Genomic DNA, 20,827 nt, shown 5'->3' on the forward strand with positions numbered 1-20,827 from the left:
AGCTCCTTCTACTGTTTTTTTTTTTTTTCATATTATAGCTCTTTCCATCCTCCTCAAAAAGTGAATTTATTTTTAGATATTCACTTTAAAAAGTCAAAACATTGTCATATGAATTCATTGCACATAGTGCTAAACTTCCAATTTTGTTAATTGTTATGATTATGTTCTTTTCTGTTCATTAATTTATATTATTTTTTAACAACCTGCCTTGGTATGGAAATATTTGTTGTTGTTTTTATTTTGTTTTGTTTATTTTTCACTTTTTGTTTTGTCATTTACTGGTTCATATTTATTACTCTAATTACTGGTTCCTGTTATTACTCAAATTTCTAATAAGCTTATATCCTCCGCGAGGAGTGTTAGGTCATTGCCAACACAGCTGACTGTTCATTGAGCGCTGCATGATAACATTTTAGGGAAAAGTTAGGTGGTAGGAAGAAATTGGGGAAAGCATCAGGGATAATGATGCTTTCCCAATTTTAGGATTATTATACAGTTATAGGATTATACAGTTACAGAATTATAGGATTTTTATACAGGCATGTCACCCTGTGGAAAACTGTCTCAATGTAGAAGAACAGAAGAGAACAGAACAAAACAAAACAAAACAAAAACATGTATGTTTCTCCAACTGTAAAGGTTTGTTAAAAGATAAAATAAAACAATAAAATAAAATGGACTCAATGAACGACTTTCACACAAAGTCAATTTTCCTTGAACATCTCTAATATTTATCTAAAAATTTCAGCATTTTTTTCAAGGAAATATTTAACTTTCCAAACTCAAACATGTCTTTATTTTTTTCTATTCATGTTTTTAGGTTAATCTAAAAATGTTTGAGTTTTTTGCCAAAAATGTACTCCTCTCTTTAAGTTGTCTATGTTCTTACAGTGGCTCAACTACATTGTTGTATATAAAACATCTGTTTTGTGCCGTTAAACTGAATTGCTCAAATAAATAAACCTCCACTGTACGCTCTCTCTCTCATTGAGATGCACCTGTGTATCACAGAAAAACATGAAAAAAGAACCTGGATGCTGCAGCAGATTACGTTTGATGAAAACAGATAATTGCATGTGAGGGTTTTTGCATGATGATGCAAATCCTGGCATCTCTCAACGATTTCTCTCCTCTAATCTGAACGGATCAAGCTGTGGATAAAAACATGAGCAGCTATGAAGGAGGATTGTGAAGCCTCGGGACTGGCTGTGCTGCAGAGTGCCATCCATATATTTCTTTTAAATCAAAGGCAGCAGAAATACATTTTCTCTGTCAATGCCTGACAATGAATGATGAGGTCCTGAATGAATACACTGTATTCTGTGTGCAGCTGCTCACCGCTAGTAATATCTGATCAATCCACACCCACATAGTCGTGATGAAAGGGAATTTGGGTGCTTTTTCTCCAAACCAACAGTAATGTTTGTTGATGGATAATCCAAACCGAAGTAAAAATACTCATAAATATTAAATTCAGATGACTAATTTACCTCAAAGTGCAATGTTGTCTGAGTTTTTCCTTGCAGTCGACTGTGTCCCCAGACTGTTGGTTTTCTGAAACCGGGAGAAATATATATCCTGTGTGCCAAAAATAAATGTGAAATTCAAGAAATAGACTTGATATTATGGGGAACATGAGTCTCAGCTGGGACTGGAATGAATAAAGAGAAATTTATAGAGAAAACAGTGAATCCTGGATGCTCTGAGCGCTGCAGAGTCGAGGGGAAAAGGGAGAAAACACACACAGATACTCACACAAGCTGAAACATGAGATGTTAGTGCATGCATATGGTGCAGTTTATGAATAAAATGTGAGGTGAAAGTAAAAGACATAGGGGACAAAAGTTGGATGCCACAGTAAAGTGGGATGAGACAAGCCTTTATCTTCAGCTGGAAAAAAAGGAAATAAATCACTATACTGAAGCTGCAAGAATAAAAACTAACTAAAAGCCTTTGTTATTGAAGTAAAATAATCCCACACTGAAAATTTAGAAAACTTCTGTTATCAATTTGCATATTCAGATCAACTTTTAACAAGTAATGGTTTTCTCTTCTTTTCTTTCTTGTTCTTTTATTTTAAATAAAATCTCTGTTTCCAATCTAAATAACATCCTTAACAATTGCTATAAAAATGTCCAGAAAGATTTTTGAATGAATATTTTTTAATCTGATCAGAGTCGCATCTGTTTAATCTGAACATGACACAGGCACATTTTTCTTACAGCCACGTTTCAAAATGGGAAAAACAGGAGAACATGCTACTCAAGTATGCCATTTTGAAACTACAAGATAATTTATAAGATGTATTGATTATGAGATTAAAGGGGCAGTATAATGTAAAATTGACTTTTTTGAGCTTTGCATCATCTAATAATGTTGGCTCATCAAAACCATACCTGGTGTGTTTCTTTGATTGTTTTAAGCATGTTTGAGAAATCCTTTAATCTAGATTTCAACCATTCAGCAGTGCAAAATGCCTGGATGGACCAAGCCCCGCCTTCAAGGTGCAGCTCCTTTTCAGAGCTGCAGTTTCCAAGCTTCCACTTCACAGAGCACGCGTCCCCCATGTCTCCACCACTCTGCTCCTTCAGACTAGCCAGCAGCAATTAGCAAATACCTGGTGGAGCTGTGCATCTGCTGAGCTCATTGTATGAGCCACATCTCTGTGCAACTCTGGGAAAAACCTTGTTAAAGAGTTAATAGTGGAGCGATATTGTGATGACTTCCTGAAGGCAGCGTTTCAGAAAGAGTGGTGGTTTTAAATAGACAGAGGCCCAAATTCAAAGCGCCAAATTTTAAAGTGAACATTGTTTTTAAGTCATATTTGAAATATATAGAATTTTTACAACTGAAGATAACATGGTTACTTGATTGTGCTATATAATGACATTATGTACCTAGAAAATATATAATACTGCCCTTTTAACCCGTCTAGACCAAAAGGATTGGTGATGAGCCAGGCAAATTCGCAGAACCGTAATTCCGCCACACTTTGCGCTAGCTGAAAAATTCCAACAGTTTCTGAAAGAGGAGACGTTGCTCTTTCCAGCCAATATTGTGTTATTACAGTAATTTCACCCCCACTGTAGCAGGGAATGAAATTAATATGAGGGTCACTCAGACTGCAAAAATAACTGATTGATATTGAAAGTTCCAGTTATGGATAAATGGGCAAATATATTTACTCATAGGACATTTAAAGAACTGTGTACAGTTAAAATCAGCAAAAATTTCCAGGTGGAGATTTGAAAATTAGGTCTAAAAGGGTTAAATAAAACATGAAATGACAAAAATTTGAGGATGAAGTACGTTTCTACTAAAACATATTTGCAATATTTTCTGTTTTGTTTTGTTTTCTTTTATTCATGCAGCCCTCACCCACTGGTTAATGCTGCCCTGGGCAACTGCCCATGTTGGTCACCAGGTAGGTCATCACTAAAAGCCTCCAGCAGTTTGAGGTGCTGCAGCAGAAACACAGCAGGTACACAGAGGACACCCTTATTGATTTCCTCGGTGATGCTGCCTGCTGCTGGATGTATGCACTAAAAGAGAATGAAATAACATATATATGTTTTCACCTCTTTCACCTTGGAAACATAGTGGAAAAAACAAACAAAAATCTAATATTGCATGCTGTAATACACAAACTCCCTACAAACATCAAGCTTTAGGAACGCTTTCTAAACTACCATAATGTTATCCATCATATGCTCAAAGATTAACTAAGAAAAAAAATTATTATTACATTTTCTTTGATGTACAGGTGATGTAGAGGGGTTGCATAAAATGTGGTGGCACCGCCTCGCTTTTCAAAGTGGAGGAACTTCACCTGCTTTTTGAGAGAACAATAAGGATCAGATTGAGTTTATGTCTGATGCAATATTAAGCTCAAACCCTAACCCTAATATAAATGTAATCAATTTATCAACAGCAAGGGAGAAAATAACAACACATCTTTACCAGGGATGCCAATAGATGTTGTTTAAATTGCTAAGAAAGCAAAGAGTTACTCTGAGAAAAACAATCTTTTCTGGAAAAATAATTGTGTGCGCAAACTAAGGGAGTATATAGAATAAACTTAAATTCATTTTATTTTACTAACAACCACCGTATATTATTTTGAAGTAGTTTGTTATTGATTTTACCCTATTACATTGTTATTCATCAATAGAAAAGGTGTTACGTTTTTTTTAATCTGCCATTTATGCAGCACCGAATTTTATAGAAATCAATACAAACAAAATCTGCAGCAGCAAAGCCTTTCTTAAGGCTGCAGACACCCCTCCTCTGTATGAAAAACACTAATGCTTTCAGAGTCAGAGGAAGTCATCTTCATGCATCCATCTGCATGCACAGAGGTTTCTGCTTAAATGATTTATGGCTTGCATGAACAAAAGGGTTTGATAAAGTTCTCCTCTAAGCAAACCTAAATTTAAAACATGTCACTGTGGTTTTTTTTCCAAGTTTAAAATGATTCATATTCTAATTTTGTATTCTGTTCACAGTGTTTTTCTGTTTTCATTAGATACTCGCAGAGCAAACTGAAGGGAAAAGAAAGGAAGCTGAATTAAGGAAACTCAAGGAAATAAAAGTGTTTTTTTTATGCTATAAACGTAAAAAGTCTGACTACAGTGCTTTTAATTTATGAGATACCAGACTACCTATTTACTGTTCTTTATCAAAAAAACAAAAAAAAGATGTGATAGTAACAACAACAATTGTAATAACAACAGTTTTTTAACTGAATTATTAAGTTCTGATTAATCTCAGAGGGAAACTTAATGCTGTTGTAAGTCATATTATCTTGAAGAAGCCTCTCACTGAAGACACTTTTTTGTGTCACTATCTGATGAAGAAAATGCTCAAGGTTGTTTGTTATGTTCGCCATTTATATGGTACAATTCTGAAATTGTATATTACTTTAGATGGCTAGCCTTCCAGATTATGAGATTAATCTCAGAAATTATTTTTAAAAAAAGATTAATTTGAAAAATCAATTTTTTTTCAAGAAAATATCTGCGATTAATCTTTTTTTTTCTAGCCAAGTTTTGACTTTTCAAATGGCGAAATGTCCAAGTTTTTTGGGAAAATTTCAGAGATTAATCTAAGAATTTCTGTGGATTTTTGGCGGAAATTTATTTATTTTTTATCTACAATGTCCTTTGTATTCTGACGTAAATTGGAGATTTATTACTTTAATTAAATTTTTATTTTATTTTATTTCATATAACATATTGTTTTTATTTTATTTTATTTCTTTGACTAGCTTCCTAGCTATACGCTCCAACTTCACTTCCCAGAATGCACCACGGCAGAATTCGCCGCCTCCCATTGGTCCGGCTCCCTGAGCAGCGGAGGCAGGACTAGAGGTAGTGCTGGGAGCCCGGCGGAGATCTGCGGAGCTGAAATGAAGCGCACACACGGAGCGGCTCACACCACGCAGCGCCGTGTGGCTCAGGAAGAGGCTCCACTCCGCTCCAGCTTAAGCCTGCTGCGGCTGAATGAAGGGCTCCGTCCATGCGGAGGCTAGCGCTCTTCCTGCTGCCCTGTGCTGTCGCCGTCCTGGTGCACTTGTGGTTGGCACAACGACCCTCCTTCTCCTTCTTCTTCACCCCACTGGAGAACAGCACACGCTCGGGTACTTTTAATTTTTAGCCTCCCTATCCGGGCTTTACCTCTGCGAAGCCTCGGAACTTTTTTACGTGGTAGCAGCTGGCTAACTTTGCCGCTTACCTCCCGCTGTGTTATTCAGTTTGTGTGTGAACAAGTAGTTAATGGCTAAGCTGTATAATAATGTGTGCTATTCTGTGCGTTTTGTGGATAAATTATGTGAATATTCCAGTTCAGTAGTGCTGGGCGTTGCTGGGATAGTCAGGGAGCGCAGCATCTCAGCCTTTTATCCCCAGACTGTAGATAAAGACTCACTTTAGACCCTGGATTGTGTGTAATCTGGTTCTTTATGCTGTCTTTACACGGATTACCACTTATAGAATCATGAGGAACCTTCTTTGACACTTGAGTATAAATGAAGCTGCTCTTGATGGATGATGAATGAATTATTTTATATAATTGAACAGACTAATTATCAGAACAAAAACATGAATCTCTGTTATCTCTGCCTGCTTATATAAATATTTATATTTTGTCTAATCATTTTTGCTTTGTTTTGGCTGTATTGTTTTCTAATCCTAATATTTGTTTATACAGTTGAATTTACTATTGTAAGAAAGGTCATTAATTATTTAGTTTTTCCAAAGAATTTAGACATAAAAATGTGCCTTGATATACATTAGTAAATTTGGTGACTGTCATATATAAAAAACTGAGTTATTAACGAATGCTAAGTTTAAGTTTGAGGACATGGCACATTAAAAATGTATCAAATTTAAATGATTTCAGCAAAGCATGTCTTAAATATGTATCTGTATTTTGCAAAAAAGATTAAATTAGCAATGATAAAACTAAGCTTTCATATGAAGTTGCTGCCATTTATTACCCTGCTTGATACTTATTTTTAATTTTTTTTTTATTTCTATGCATCATTCTTGGTTATTTTTACAATCCAGTTTATGTTACATTCGTTTTAATCAAGCTAGGTTGCCAGATCACTGTGTTTTGTTTTATTTTATTTTGTTTTGTTTTAATTATTAGTGTTTAATTAGCCATCATGTCATTTGTATTTAATGCTATTACATTTTTCTACCCAGCTCAGTAGCCAGATCAGCTTGCAACAAAAAAGAAGTGACTGTTCAGCTGAATTTTGTGAAAACTGGAAACTAAAATACAGATTTCATGGCGTTTTCTGAGATCTGAGCTGAGGATTCTGATATGTTGGGTTATTTATTTATTTTCTAAGGAGTATAGCTTGCAAAAGAGAGAATACGCTCTGCAGGATCTTTGATAGAGGCAGTCGCTTCTATCAAAGATAGAAAATGAAGGAATTCCCAAAATATCCTCAGGCCGAGGCATTTATTTAGTTGATGTTTGGGCTATGGACGACGCATTATGATCAATAGAAATTAATGAACGAATGGTATTAACCACTTTGCTTAAACTTCAAACACAACATGGAAATATCTGTACATTTTCAATGCAGATGAGCGCTTGCCTTTCTTTGACGTTTTGGTGGGAGTTCTGTCTGCAAGGCACCATCATGACCTCCGGCAAGCGATAAGAGACACATGGCTGGGCTACATTACAGATCACCCGCACTTCCAGCACAGGTTTGTGAGCCGACGCTCCAACTTCATCGCCCTCTCTCTCTCTCTGTCTGTTTTTTTTAATACTTTCACTCTGAACTCGTATAGTGGAAATAAAGCCTCCAGCCGGCAACAGATGCCTGACTGTGGAATCCATCCTTTTATCTCGGCCTGACCAGTGGCCAATGTTGTTCTCTCTTTTCATTCTTCTCGTTCGGTGATCTGGGCACCGATAAGGTGTGGATGGCCTTTAAGCAACCCCCCGGTAACCATGGTAACGGAGGGTGGAGAGAGAGAGAGATGGACAGGCTTTCGAGATGTTTGTAGCTGGATGATGTTGCACAAAACGACAACAAAAAAAGTTGAAATAATTAATTTTTTTTCTTTTAAATGAATCGTGCTGCTGTGTTTCTGCTCCTTCTTCCAGAGTGGCGGTGAAGTTCATCGTGGGTCGGCATGGGTGTCCCATCCCGGATGAGGACAGGGAGGATCCGTACTCTTGCTCCCTCCTGAACTTCAGCGAGCCAGGTGAGAGTAGAAGGTCGAGTTCTGCGGTCTGCAATGCCGGGGTACGCCTCTCTGCCTGCAACGTGCTGTCAGAAGCAGCGGAGGCAAAACAACGGCAGAGGAGTTGGGAGAATGAAAAGAATGAGTATTCAGAAAAAAAGGAGGTGAAAAAGCGTTATTCATGCTCAGCCACAGCTCAAGGACAACTTTCTTTTCTCCATCCAAGGCTTTTGCAGAAATGACTGACTGACTAAGTCTGCTGCAGATGAAACAAGGAATGGCTCACTAATATGAAAAGTGGCGCTTATAAAATGAAGCTAGGCACTGATTAATAAAGCATCGCCCCTCCTCCACCTACTGCTGTGCTCTCTGCTCAGCTGGCCCACAAAAGGCTACTGCATTCACTTACAAAATAGACATTTTACCTTCCAAAACCTGGAACAGCCAATAAATATTATAGATAAAAGCATTTTAACTACTGTAATCAGTGCCATAGATTATGAGAATTATTTTAATTTTCTGTTTGACGTTTTGTTATTTAGCTACAACAAATTACTTCAAACTGAATAGTCTCACAATTTATCACCTCAAAGTATCAAAGTAAAAGAAATAAATGATAAAACATGCAGATTATGAGAATAATTTTAATTTATTATGCGATTAATTGAAGGGAGAGTGAGTTCAAATTGTTGGAATTACAGTCTTTAGACTCAAAAATGTCAACAAGGTATTATTTTGGACATAATACCATCTCATAGCTCTGACTTTTTACACATTCAAAGATCCAGATGTTCTCTCATTAACTGAATATAAAATACAAGTCCACTCTCAAGGTTTACCATATTAACAAACACTACATAAAGTACCTTTTCTAGTAGTTCTGGATCATTTCAAAGCCTCTAAATTAGTAAATTCATTTATTAGAAACTTTTTTAATTTAACAACTAATGCATACCAAACGGATGTATTTGTCACATTTTAGGGATTTGGACGCCACCTGCATCAAATTAGAGGTTATCTGCAAGGACATTTTTAATAAACCTGGAAAAAAGCTGTTTATTTAAGTGAAATATCAGATGCACTAAAAATAAATATGCTTAAAAATGTTATGGTACTCTGATCCAGTGAATCAGTGGTGTTTTTTTTTTTTTTTGTTTTTTTTTACCAAGGTTATCCCTCCAGCCGTGCTTAGATGCACCATATATGCTGTAATTGGACAGAATCAATTGTCAGATTGGACGTCTGCAGTGATAGTTACCGTCTCTCACCTTCACAGAGTCGGTCCAGCTCCGTGTTTTCTGCTCGGCACGAAAACATAATTACTGCTCATCAGAATGGACTTTTTTTTCAGACGACAGCCTTTAAGGTCAGAGCAGCGTTTTATTTTCCCTCGCTCACCGCCGCCGTGTTAATGGCCACACGCATTGACGTGATTTGCCTCCGAATCGCAGGCTGCTTCAGTGTGAGGTGCTCAGTGTAATTGGAAGAGAAAAGAGAGACAGCGGCTGCTTTTAAAGACAGTTAGCCGCTGGACTCTGGATTCAGGTCAAAGCACAAGTTAATTTGTTGCTGAAACGTGTTTGTTTGTGATGCATTTGTCTCAGGGACTACAATGAGGTGAATGTTAATTAGCCCCTTAAAACTTTGCTCTAGTTTTTTTGAAATGAGCTTGTACTTTGCACGCAGCTTCTTCTGATATTCAGCTCGGGTAAATAATTACTATGACCTACCAGGCTTTCAAGTTATATAGCAAAAGAACAAAATGCTGTATTATAAATGCTTAATTTTGCTAGAAAATATTTTTATAGTGAGGTAAAGCAGTTTTCATGGTTTCTGATGAAGGTTTCTTTGAAAAGAAACCTGTTTCATACCTCAATGTATCAATGAGAAATGCTTAATAATGCTAATTATTTTCACAACGAATGCTATTCTCTGCAGTTTGGAAAAACATAACGTATAGGATTTTTTCCAGGTTTGGAAAAGAATGGAAAAAGAATAGAATAGAAATTGCATTTATTGCTACATAAAGGGGAAATTCTAGTTTAACAGCAGCAGCAGATATAAAGCTTCGCAGTGTTAGAAAAAAATAAGACTAACAAGAACAAATAAAGAATGGAAATGTTAAAGGGGGGAGGGCATTATTTAAAATTAACTATTTTGTTTACAGATACTTTATAATCCATTCTTTATGGTTTTGGATGTGTGTGGTTTATAGTTATTTTCTGTTTTATGTTTGTAGTTGTGTTTTGTTTTAGATACTTAAAATATCTTCCAGTTCCAGTGTTAAGCTTTATTTACAAAATTAAAGTTTATGAGACCACTTAAAATGATCAGTTTCTCTGATTTTACTTTTTATAGGTAAAATCAGAGATATGTTTGAGTAAAATGTACATTGTTCTTTTATTCTATGAACTACTAGACATGTCTATGAAATTCCAAGCAAAAATTTAGTATTTATTTGTAGAAAATGAGAAATGGTCAAAATTCTGAAAAAGATGCAGTGCTTCCAGACTGTAAAGAATGCAAAGGAAACAAGTTCATATTCATTTAGAAACAACAGTACTAATATTTTAACTCAGAAGTCAATATTTGGTGGAATAACTAGGAGGTTTTCAGTGCAGCGGGGTCTTAATTTTTTCCAGAGCTGTATGTATAAGTGTACATATTCTGTACATATATACTACACAGATGTAAATCACTTTGTAAGCCATGTTTTAATTCAAAGTGCACTATAAATGAAGCAGGTTTGGTCTTAGAAGTTCTGTGAGACAGAAAAGCAGGATTATTATGTGAAAGTCTGCCTATTGTGTAACACACTTCATGCATTTCCCCTCTGTCACTACCGTTTAATTCAGGATGACTGTGCAGACGCTCTCTCCTCTGTCACACCAGGTGGATGTTGAGTGAACTTAGCATTTGTTGCTTTTGCTACTGCGGCTCTGTTGGCTCAGATGACATGAATCAACATGTCACATAAAAAAACATTCATGTTGCTGATTTTTACTGCACAAATTCTCAACAAACATCATCCCAACACACTTGAGAGATTTGCAAGAATTCAGTTCAACTTATAGTACAGAATTGAAGTCTGTATAGTTAATTATCATCATAGAGTATTAGGAGGAAAAGCAGATCTCTATGGTTCTACACATTTGTTTCTTTCAAACTGCAGTAATAGTTTTCAAAGCCTTCAGATATCTGAACAAAGTAACTTACACTCATTTTTCTAAACAAACCATCAAAGCTAATGTTACTAAATACGCAGTGGGCTAATGCTAATAACACTACAGGAGACGAATAATGCTCCAGCTGAATTGCTTCGAAACAAAAACAGATTCAGAAGTATCTAGCTGCCAAATCTAATTTAATTAAAATTACTGCAAGTGATAATTAAGCTTTATTACTAATGTTATAGCGAATCTACATTTCACAAACAGGGCTTTGCAAGCAGGAGCTCCATTTGTTTTGAAAAGCTTGCACAGGCTAAGCTTCTGCATTTAATCAGCACAGAAACATCACCTACATCTTCAGATGCTGCAGTTCAATTCCACTCTGTCAGGGAGAAAAACATTTGGTTTGATAAACCGCTACTCACTCCCTGTGATTCCTCACCTCTAATTGCCTTTATTTTGGATGGAGCAGTGAAACTGGTGCAGATTGCATCTAAAGTGAAAACCCTGCTTCTCTTTAACAGCCTTGATCTTTCCATTGATCTCCCGAATAATAAACTTCTCTTTTTGTAATTAAGAAGCCACGCTGGTGAGCAGGAGCTCACTTTGAAGCGAGCAATCCAGAAAACCAGCTCCTCAGAGAGCTGCTAGTGTTGCTTTAAAGAGTTTTTTTTTTCTTCCTTTAAAGGCGCTGAGTGTTTATCACAGGAAAAAGTACTGTGTGCATGTCAGTAATAAATAATAAATGTGTTTTCCCGACCACCTGTGATGCAGTGTTGGGTCAGGATGCAGAGATGGAGATTGTGACGGTGGCCGACCCCTCGCTGCTCGTCTCCTCCGACGTGTCGGCCATCGCTCTGGACTTTAAAATCCTGCACCCGGTGGTGATCACCCGGCTCGGGGTGTTTTCCAGTGGGACGCGGCCTGAACTGCACGGCAACGTGACGGTGAAGCTTCTGCAGCTGGACCAGGAGGTGATGGAGCGCTTTTATCTGTGAAGCTCGGTAGAAACTGAGCTTGGGGGCAGCTGGAGGACTCGGCTGACCTCACTTTTAAAAACTGATGCTTTCATGTTTTATTGTGGAACGCTCTTGATTCTTTAATAACTCTAGTTTTTCTTTTCTCTCTGCAGGAGGCTGTGGTTACAGCCCGCTTCAGCTCCATCAGCATGGGGACCGTGGTGAACTGGGTGTGGTACAAACCAGTGGAGCAGTTCATCTTGCCCAAGGTCAGTTTCTCCACTCTGGGTGCCGCGCTTCAACCAAACCAGGGATGAAAACCCTCAGGCTTGAGTCAAAAACATGGATTCTTTTTTTTTTTTACAAATAGCTCATTCCTTCTTTTTTTATTGATTTTTTTTTTTAAATCCTAATATCTGTATATATATTATGAACAAAAATGACCTTTTAATCAGGGGTTTATTGCCATAAATTTCTAATCATAAGATTTTGAATTATTGTTGTCACAATAAACTCCAATTAATGTCTAAAAACTGTGCATGTTGTCAGGATTATATGCTATTTTTTCCACTGCTTTTTCAATATGTGTATTAGTAAGTACCAATAAAAAAAAGTTTAATGCAGTTACTGGGAGCATTTTAGTGATTGAAATTATGCTTTATGTGTATTTCAAGAGCAGCCATATAGTTACCTAAAAAAGCAATAAATAGTTCTTACTGTCACTTTTCATTATCACAATATTATCACTAAATATTGTGATAAAACTTTAAGTCCGCTCCTGTTTTTATTTAAACTCGGAAGCAGTGCTGCTCTTCATGCTGTAACATTTTAAACATTTTGCTTTACTCAATCCTCATTGAGAATATCACATTTTTCACATGGCGGTGAAGCCTCAAAAATGAAGTATCTAGGTTTTACATTAACCTTTAATGCAGTTTTGTTTGGAAAACATCTGAATCATTCTAGATAACAAAGGTTTTGACCTTTAAAAAGCGCAAATTTGTGATATTTTATGCACTACTAGACCAACACAAAGAAGTGCAAATAAAAATATGAAAGGTTCTTCATCCCGTTGAGTAAATACTTTGCAGGATTATTTCTTGCTGCAGTTATAGCTGCATGTCATTTTGGGGTATTTCTCCACCAGCTTTGCATTTCTAGAGACGACAGAAACGTCGACACAGCAGGCGAACAAAACCCAAGTCTTTTGTTTTTATTTTATTTTTATTGATTCCCAAGGAAGCTAATTTTACAGGACATATATCCACAATAACATAATGTCAATTTCAATACTTAAGAAGAAAAGAAGACTTGTTCATCTTGATAAATAAAGCAACTGTTATAAATCTGTTTTCCAGAGAAAGACTACAGCATTCAAAGTTCAAAATAGAATAATGTAAGAGAAAAGAAAAAAAAACAAGTAAATAAAAATGAGCCTGTTCCTGTTCTGGCCGAGCCCATGTCTGCATGTCGATGAATTTCTTTTAACTGTTTTTTCTTGAACCTAAGAGTTATTCAAGTAACTGATTCACACTGAGATCAAATTAGAATAAAAACTGACCTGATTGAGAAAAATGGGTGTCATTTTTGGATTCAGTGGTTCAAAATAGTCATAATTCAGTTGAAAAAATAGACAACTTAAAAAAATATTTTTTGTAACCCAGTGTAACGGCTCAAAGGCAACTAAAAACATGTGGGTTTTAGACTTGATTTAAAGGAACTCAGTGTTTCGGCTGTTTGCAGTTTTCTGAAAGTTTGTTCCAGATTTGTGGCGCATAGAAGCTGAATGCTGCTTCTGCATGTTTGGTTCTAGTCCTGGGGATGCAGAGCAGATACATACAACCACATGACAAAATGTGTAAAAGTTCAATTATTTCATTTATTTAAATCAGTGTAAAATCTGAACATCATCATGCACCTGAATGAATTTGTTTTTGTTTAGGGTTTTGAGGGGACGCTGGTTTGGGAGAGTCAGGACTCTGTTCCGCTCACCACTGTCAACTCCTCGTCCGTGGAGCTCAATGATGGCGGCGGCGTCCTCAAGATCTCCTCTGTAAGTATTTACGTCTCAAAGAAAGCCACACCTGGAGAGATGTTTACATATTTCAGACTGTAAAACCGTTGTTTTGCTCTTTGGAAATGCAGATTGCAGAAGGCGTCTTGCCTCACAGAAGTGCTCTTGGATTTCCCGGTTTGGCTGGAGGATTCATGTTTACCATCTACGGTTAGTCTTGCGACGGCGTTGATTCAGCTGTGCTTTTTATGAAAAGTGTTCAATCAATATCCATCCAAGAACCATCTGTTATAAAAAAGATAATCGCAATCTAAAAGCTCAAAAAGGCATTGCTCATTCTGGCAGGTTAAGAGATACCTGAAAGCTCCTGCACTTATGCCAAATGGACACCTGTTGTTGTTGGATTATTGATTGTTACTCGTATGTGTTTACATCTGTTTCTGTTTGAGAATGAATTCATAGCCATTTTGTGTGGAAAAAAGTTCAATTAATCATTCAGCGTCTCTGAAAACAGACTTAATGATCCATTTTGTAACATGCTGCAGCTTTATCATTGTTTTGACAGCCAGTAATTAGCTATCATCTCAAGAATGCGCTTTTGTTGAAAATCTAGCAGAATAAATCCTTGCAGCATCTAAAAACTCTTATCTTTTTCTATCGTTTTGCTCCTGATTACCTCCATGGTGGTATCTGGGTGTCAGATGAAGACGGATTGTCCGGGCTCCTGCGAGGCCGCGCTGCCAGGATGGAGAAGCACGCCTCCGGTTTGAGGCGGGAGGACGCCACTCTGCAGGAGGAAAGCCTCAGGCATGGCGATGTGGTGTTCGTAGACGTGGTGGACACCTACAGGAACGTGCCTTCCAAGTTGCTTCAGTTCTATAAATGGTATGCCAAGTGCTAATGACTCGATTCTCTGTCTCCAAATTGCCTGAGCCCTCAGAGGAAATCAGCAACCTGAAATGAAAGCGTGCCGTCGCCTCAAAACGTCTTTGTGCTAAAATTACGGCTGCAATCAGCCAGTCGGAGAAGCTTCACCGTTGTGAGTCATCAGATAGCAGAATGTACTCCCTGAGCGGTATTAGGCTTTAAATTGACAGCTGCAGTAGGTCTAGAAAGTGTACACATTCCTGTTTTTGAGATGCGATAAAATAGGAGTACGACAAATAATCTCCGGCAGGTTAACTAAATCAACAAATCTGCAACAGCCTTAAACTGAAAGGTTGTTTAAGCATCTTCTGATTACTCAACATGGAAAAGTTCACAATGTGAAGACACCTTGCTGAAGCCTGCAGATACTCTGCGAAGTAACAGTGCTACAGCCTTATTTCAGATTAATCAGATTGACTCTAATTGATGCCAGGAAGTACTAAATCTGCAGCAGGTTATTCAACATTTTTATTTTTTTCTTTTAATTTCTGATCCCTGCTAGCAGCCATTAAACTCTCCTACAAACAGTCATATCTGGATCTTCCATTCACTCATTTATTTGACTCTATACATTGTCATATACTGTACCATGTATAGATAATTGATGGAAATGTCCTTATGTTACTAATGCGCCATGTTACATGTTTTCTGTCGGTTTGGTTTTAAATGGCTTCACTGCTGCTGTCGTGGCAACGATTTTCCTCAGGGGAGTAATAAAATATCTCCTATTTTAACCTATTTTTTATTTTATTTTTTTGTCGAGTTGTGTGGGATTTATTGCACAAAACTATATTGGAAATTTTGTGTCATAGTCTCATTTTCTCTGGCATTTTACCAGGAGTGTGTGCTCTTCTAAGGTTATCTGCAGGCTTCTTGTCTTATTCTCTCTCGCTGTGGTATTAGAGAATAAATCTGCTCTGATATATTGCAAACAATCGGGTGCTTTTTTTTTTTTTTTTAATTAAAGTTGCAAATTCCCTTTTCTGACAGGTCCGTGGGAAATGCTGACTTTAATCTACTGCTGAAGACGGATGATGATTGTTACATCGACGTGGACTCGGTGTTAATGAAAATTGACCACAAGGGTCTGAAGCGCAGAAACTTCTGGTGGGGGAAGTAAGGACAGCTCGGTGTCAGATCCTGATGATGATGATGTCTTTTCTTTTTTTTTTCTTTCCTCGGTTCTGCCTTTGACTGTATATTACCTCCCGACCCAGTTTCAGGCAGAGCTGGGCCGTGGATCGGATCGGGAAGTGGCAGGAACTGGAGTATGCCAGCCCGGCTTACCCAGCGTTCGCCTGCGGCTCTGGGTACGTGGTTTCTCGTGACCTGGTCCAGTGGCTCGCCAGCAACGCAGAGAAGCTGAAGGCCTATCAGGTAGAGATCACTTAGCTATAACTTTAGAAGAACATAGAAAAAGAAGAGTACATTTCTGCCAAAAAAACGTGGAAATTTATGAGTTTGAAAAGTCAAAAAATTTGCTAGAAAACTAAGAAATTTTTAGATTAATCTCAGAAATTTTCTAGTAAAAACAGTGAAAACTTGAGGTTTCTAAAGTTGAGAATTTGCTAGAAAAATCTCAGAAATTTTACAGAAAAAAAGGGAAATTCCTGAGTCTTAAATGCCAGCATATTTTTCCTTTTGAAACTAGGAAATTTTCCAAAAGCTGAAAAAATTTGGCAAAAATCCCCCAAATTTTGCTATTTAATCTCAGAAATTTTCTAGAAAAAAAACAGGGAATTTTATGAAAAAGCAAAAATATTTTCTACTTTTGAAACTAAGAAGTTTTGCAAAAATTACAATTTTTTTTGCCAAAAGACCCAAATTTTGAGATTAATTTTCTTAAAAATTTCTGATTTTCAAAATTCAAAAATTTCAGACTTTTGAAACCCTGAATGTGTTGTTTTTTTTAAAAGAAAATTTCTGAGATTAATCTAAAAACTTTTGGCTGAAATTCACTCTTCCTTTCTCTTTATCTACAATCGCCCTCATAAGCCGTCATGCTTAGCAGCCGTGACAGATAATCATTTCTATAAAAATGAGCGACCCGTCTGGGTTGTTTTGTCACAGGGAGAAGACGTAAGCATGGGAATATGGATGGCAGCCGTCGGACCGCAGAAATATCAGGTGAAACAAATGAGATTCACATTTTCTGAGCTGCAAAACAACTAATCAGGCTTTTGATGTTCTACATTGTTGTGTCCGATGTTCACTGTACACCTTTATTACCACTGGATTCACAAAGGTCAGAGTTTGACATTAAGAGAGAAAAAACTCAAGAAGGGAAATGAATAATGCATACAAATAATGTTTCCTCCAGAGGAAAGCAGCAGCATTTGCACGTTACATAAAATCAAAGCTGCATGAAAGAAAACTGACCTTTATTCGTACATTTGTTTGTAAGTCATTATTTTACAGATACCTTCTTCTTTCGAAAAGAAAATTGGAGCAGAAGTCATGTTTAATAACCTTTTATGATGTTATCAGTTGAATAAATTCAATTTCAATCAAATGCATTTCAGCTGAGTTGGAGACAGAGCTTTGTTTCCTGTTAATCTAGCATGCTTCAACTAGTTTACAGATGTTTTAAGTTGGAAAATAGTTGTGTTGTGCAAACAAGTTTTATATTACATCTTTGTGGCATTTATTTTTAATGTTGCTTAGCAACACACCATTTCCTTTGATTGACCTGCCTGGTAAAGATGAGTAAAAATCCTTAAAACAAATAAATCTGTTATACCAGACTCTCAATCTCACACTAAAACATTTATAAAAATCCCACCTTTAATTTGAGTAACTGGAACTTTTACCATCAATAATCAGGAAATATTTGCTTATATCTTGCTGAAAAGTTACTTGCAAGTTAGTTTTGTCAAGATTAGGCCTGTCACAATAACACATTTTGCTTGCTGACAAATGATCCTAGAAATTATTGAAATAAACAATAGTATTGTCACATTTTCAACAAAAATGTAATAATAATGGCTTATTACTACACATATATCCACTCAAAGATAAAAAAAATTTAATTTCTGAAAAACATTTAACAGTAGAAAACAAAATGGAAACAACAATAAAGTCTATGTCATCAAAATTGCATTTGAAATAATTATTATTAAGCTCAGACAGGGAAAACAGGCAAAAGTGGCAGGTAGTGCAAACTAACTACTTTGCACTGGGTGTCAAATGTTTGCAGTGTTTCTCAAAATGGCGGCTTTTCAACAATAATAAAGGAGAACATCCCTTTAACAACTGTTTAAAAATACTTGGTAAAATTTTGTGTTTGTGCAGTGAAGAAATGGCTTAGAGAAATGAGACTCTAATCTTAAAAATATTACTTTTCTAATGTGGGATTCAAAAAATAACAATTTGATTTTGAGATTATGCTCCACCAACAAAAGATAAGTTCATTTCGAGGCATTTCGGAGTTGTGCGTGCCTGTAACTAATCCATGCTCCATAATAACCAGTTTTTGTTGCTGATAATGAGTTGACGTCTGTCTGCAGGATGCCGGCTGGCTATGTGAGAAGGAATGCTACCTGGACATGCTGTCGTCTCCACAGCACACGGCCAAGGAGCTGCGTGTCCTCTGGGACAGGAAGAGGACCTGCGGAGACCCCTGTGGGTGTCCCTGGGACCGCTGATCGTGGTCCGCTCCAGTGGCACTGTGGGTAAAAAGAAAACACTTTTTCCCTCGTTCGGTTTCTTATAACGTCAAACTCAGCAGTGGTTCGATATTCTGCTACGATGCAAAGACTTGAAGTGATTTTCTTCTGAATTATAATGTTGAAAATATTAAAATAAACAATCTGCAGATAAAGGGTTTGTTTTAAAGCTGCAGTATGTAGCTTTTATAAAAAAAATATTTATATTTGTTGTAACAATCACTATGTGGTGACAGATAATCTGTGAACAAATCGAGCTCCTCTGCCTTCTCCCAGTGATCCCAGTGATAACTAGAAACAACCAGAGTCCGACGGTGCGTCTTTGCGCTGCTCACCTCCCCTCTCCCTCCCGCCATTGCTATCTGCTACGCTGCAGCTAGCACAACCCGTCATGAATGCTCAGATTAGTGAGCATGACAGCAGAAAAACAATTTTCCTGTATCTGTAAGTTGCTTCTGTGCCTTTAGCACATTAAGAAGCAAGTACATGAGGTTGATTGATAGCGCTAAGACCCTCCTCCTGGCTCTGATTGGTTGTTTTTGGTCAGGAGCAGTGGAGATCTTTTCACCGATTATCTGTCTCACAGCAAACATTGATAACATGGTGAGAGAAAACATTTGTTTTATATAAAAGTTACATATTGCACCTTTAAACTCAGATTTACTTGTATTTTACTGTCAGTAATTCTTGTTAGTTTTAACAATTTTAGAAAAGTTTAAGTGATGGAGAAGAATCATGTACAAAATTACTTTTAGAAGGCTTTAATAATGTGATCTAAAGGGAATATTTAATAGCATTTTAAAGACGAGTTGCTTTATTTTGTGAACATGTTGTCACCCCCCTCGTTTGTAGATTTCTCACAAGCAGCAACTCTTTGTACTGTATCAGTTCTCGTGCAAATAGTGAGTGATGTGGCCTTACCGTGTTTGTTCGCCATCGTTCCGTACGTGTGCGATCTCGCCGCAGACGTCTTGAGCGACTGAAACGGACGCTTCGACAAGCAGAAGCTCTGAGAGGGAAACAAAGAACCCAAGAAGAGAGATGAAGACTTTGCTTGGTGTTTATTTTCAGCTGGAAACTCGACCTCTCCAAACAGAGAGTCAGCAGACTTGAGTCTTCTTTTAAAAGGAATAAGAAATACTCCTCCGGTAATTGTGTTGAAGCGACAGGAAGCAGAAATCTGCTGGAAAATCTTTGGAGAACTGATCGATGTTGATCAGAAGACGGCAGATCGAAGCTGAGTTACGACAGCTAAGGTCCCCCACAGGCTGTTTGTTTTCATAAATAATGAAAGCTGATGCTTCATATTTTATTAAAGCAGAATTATACAACTCTTTTGTTTGGATTTTTATTTATTTTTTTCTGCCAACCAAAGAGGTCCTGACATGGCAGCAGATATTCCTTTCCCCTACTCTCATCCTTTCACTCGGCTTCATGATAACACATCCTGCCACATCCTGCATCTGTTCCACTCTCTCAGCTTAGATAAGCACGCCATTTTTTCCAGCCCATCAGCTTCTCCCTCTGATTTGGCTCGGAGCCCCTCGTCGTGAGCCGAGAGCGTGGAAATGACACGGGAGATGAAAAATAATCTCGCTTTCTGTACGAGTGCCTCTGTAGATTATGGAGTTATTGATTTTTGTCTTAAGTTTGATGAGCGATGTGGAAACGTTGTCACTCACTGACATATCTCAAATCCTCTAAATCCTTGATTTGCAGGCCTGCTCAGTCGTACATACAGATGCTACCAGATGATGAAATCAGCTGAACTGGAACTGTGGACAAACTGGAGCATGTTTAGTTGCAGATTTGTGTAATGTATTGTGTTTGGATTCTCCTTAGGCTTCTGGAATAGAACGTTTATCAGTCGCTATAAATGTATCCATACACTTTGAACTTCTTCACTTTTCCTCATGCTATAACTAGTGAAACTGTTTATATGCGAGTAGCACAAAGCAATGCTAAACTAGGAACAGCAGATTAACATCTCTAAAGATTGAACTCTAACTAAGGCTGCGTTTACACTGCAGCCTGAAGTAACACAATTACGTTTATTGTTGTTGTTGTTTTTTTGCAGTAATAAATTAATGAATCTGATCATTTCATGACAGTCTGAAGGACACAGGTTGGATTTTTTTCGAATGCGACCCAGGTCGCTTGGATATCCGATATGTAATACGTATCGGATTCAAACGTGACCTAGCGTCCACGTCGCATTCATCCGACGTCATAGATGCTCGACAAACGTCACTATTCTGCGCCCTGATATGCGCAAGCGGGAATAAAAACAACCACGGCGGACAATAACGAGGATTAAGATGTTAATATGCTGGCTACGATCGGGCAACTTCAAAATCGTAAGCTATGCTACACCGTTAGCATCCAC

General features: G+C 37.3%; 1 protein-coding gene across 1 annotated transcript; it reads left to right on the forward strand.

The window, feature by feature from the left end:
* Positions 1 to 5,369: 5,369 nt before the first annotated feature.
* On the forward strand, positions 5,370 to 19,772 carry b3galnt2 (beta-1,3-N-acetylgalactosaminyltransferase 2). The gene is made up of 12 exons (XM_032554005.1): positions 5,370 to 5,638; positions 7,097 to 7,223; positions 7,627 to 7,727; positions 11,651 to 11,850; positions 12,009 to 12,104; positions 13,778 to 13,888; positions 13,981 to 14,059; positions 14,551 to 14,734; positions 15,767 to 15,892; positions 15,994 to 16,153; positions 16,847 to 16,903; positions 18,283 to 19,772. Exons 1-12 carry the CDS (start codon positions 5,518 to 5,520, stop codon positions 18,418 to 18,420), a joined length of 1,500 nt encoding a protein of 499 aa, XP_032409896.1. The 5' UTR covers positions 5,370 to 5,517; the 3' UTR covers positions 18,421 to 19,772.
* Positions 19,773 to 20,827: the final 1,055 nt, after the last annotated feature.

This window comes from Xiphophorus hellerii, chromosome 22 (genome assembly GCF_003331165.1).
Source record: "Xiphophorus hellerii strain 12219 chromosome 22, Xiphophorus_hellerii-4.1, whole genome shotgun sequence".
Taxonomy (NCBI): domain Eukaryota; kingdom Metazoa; phylum Chordata; class Actinopteri; order Cyprinodontiformes; family Poeciliidae; genus Xiphophorus; species Xiphophorus hellerii.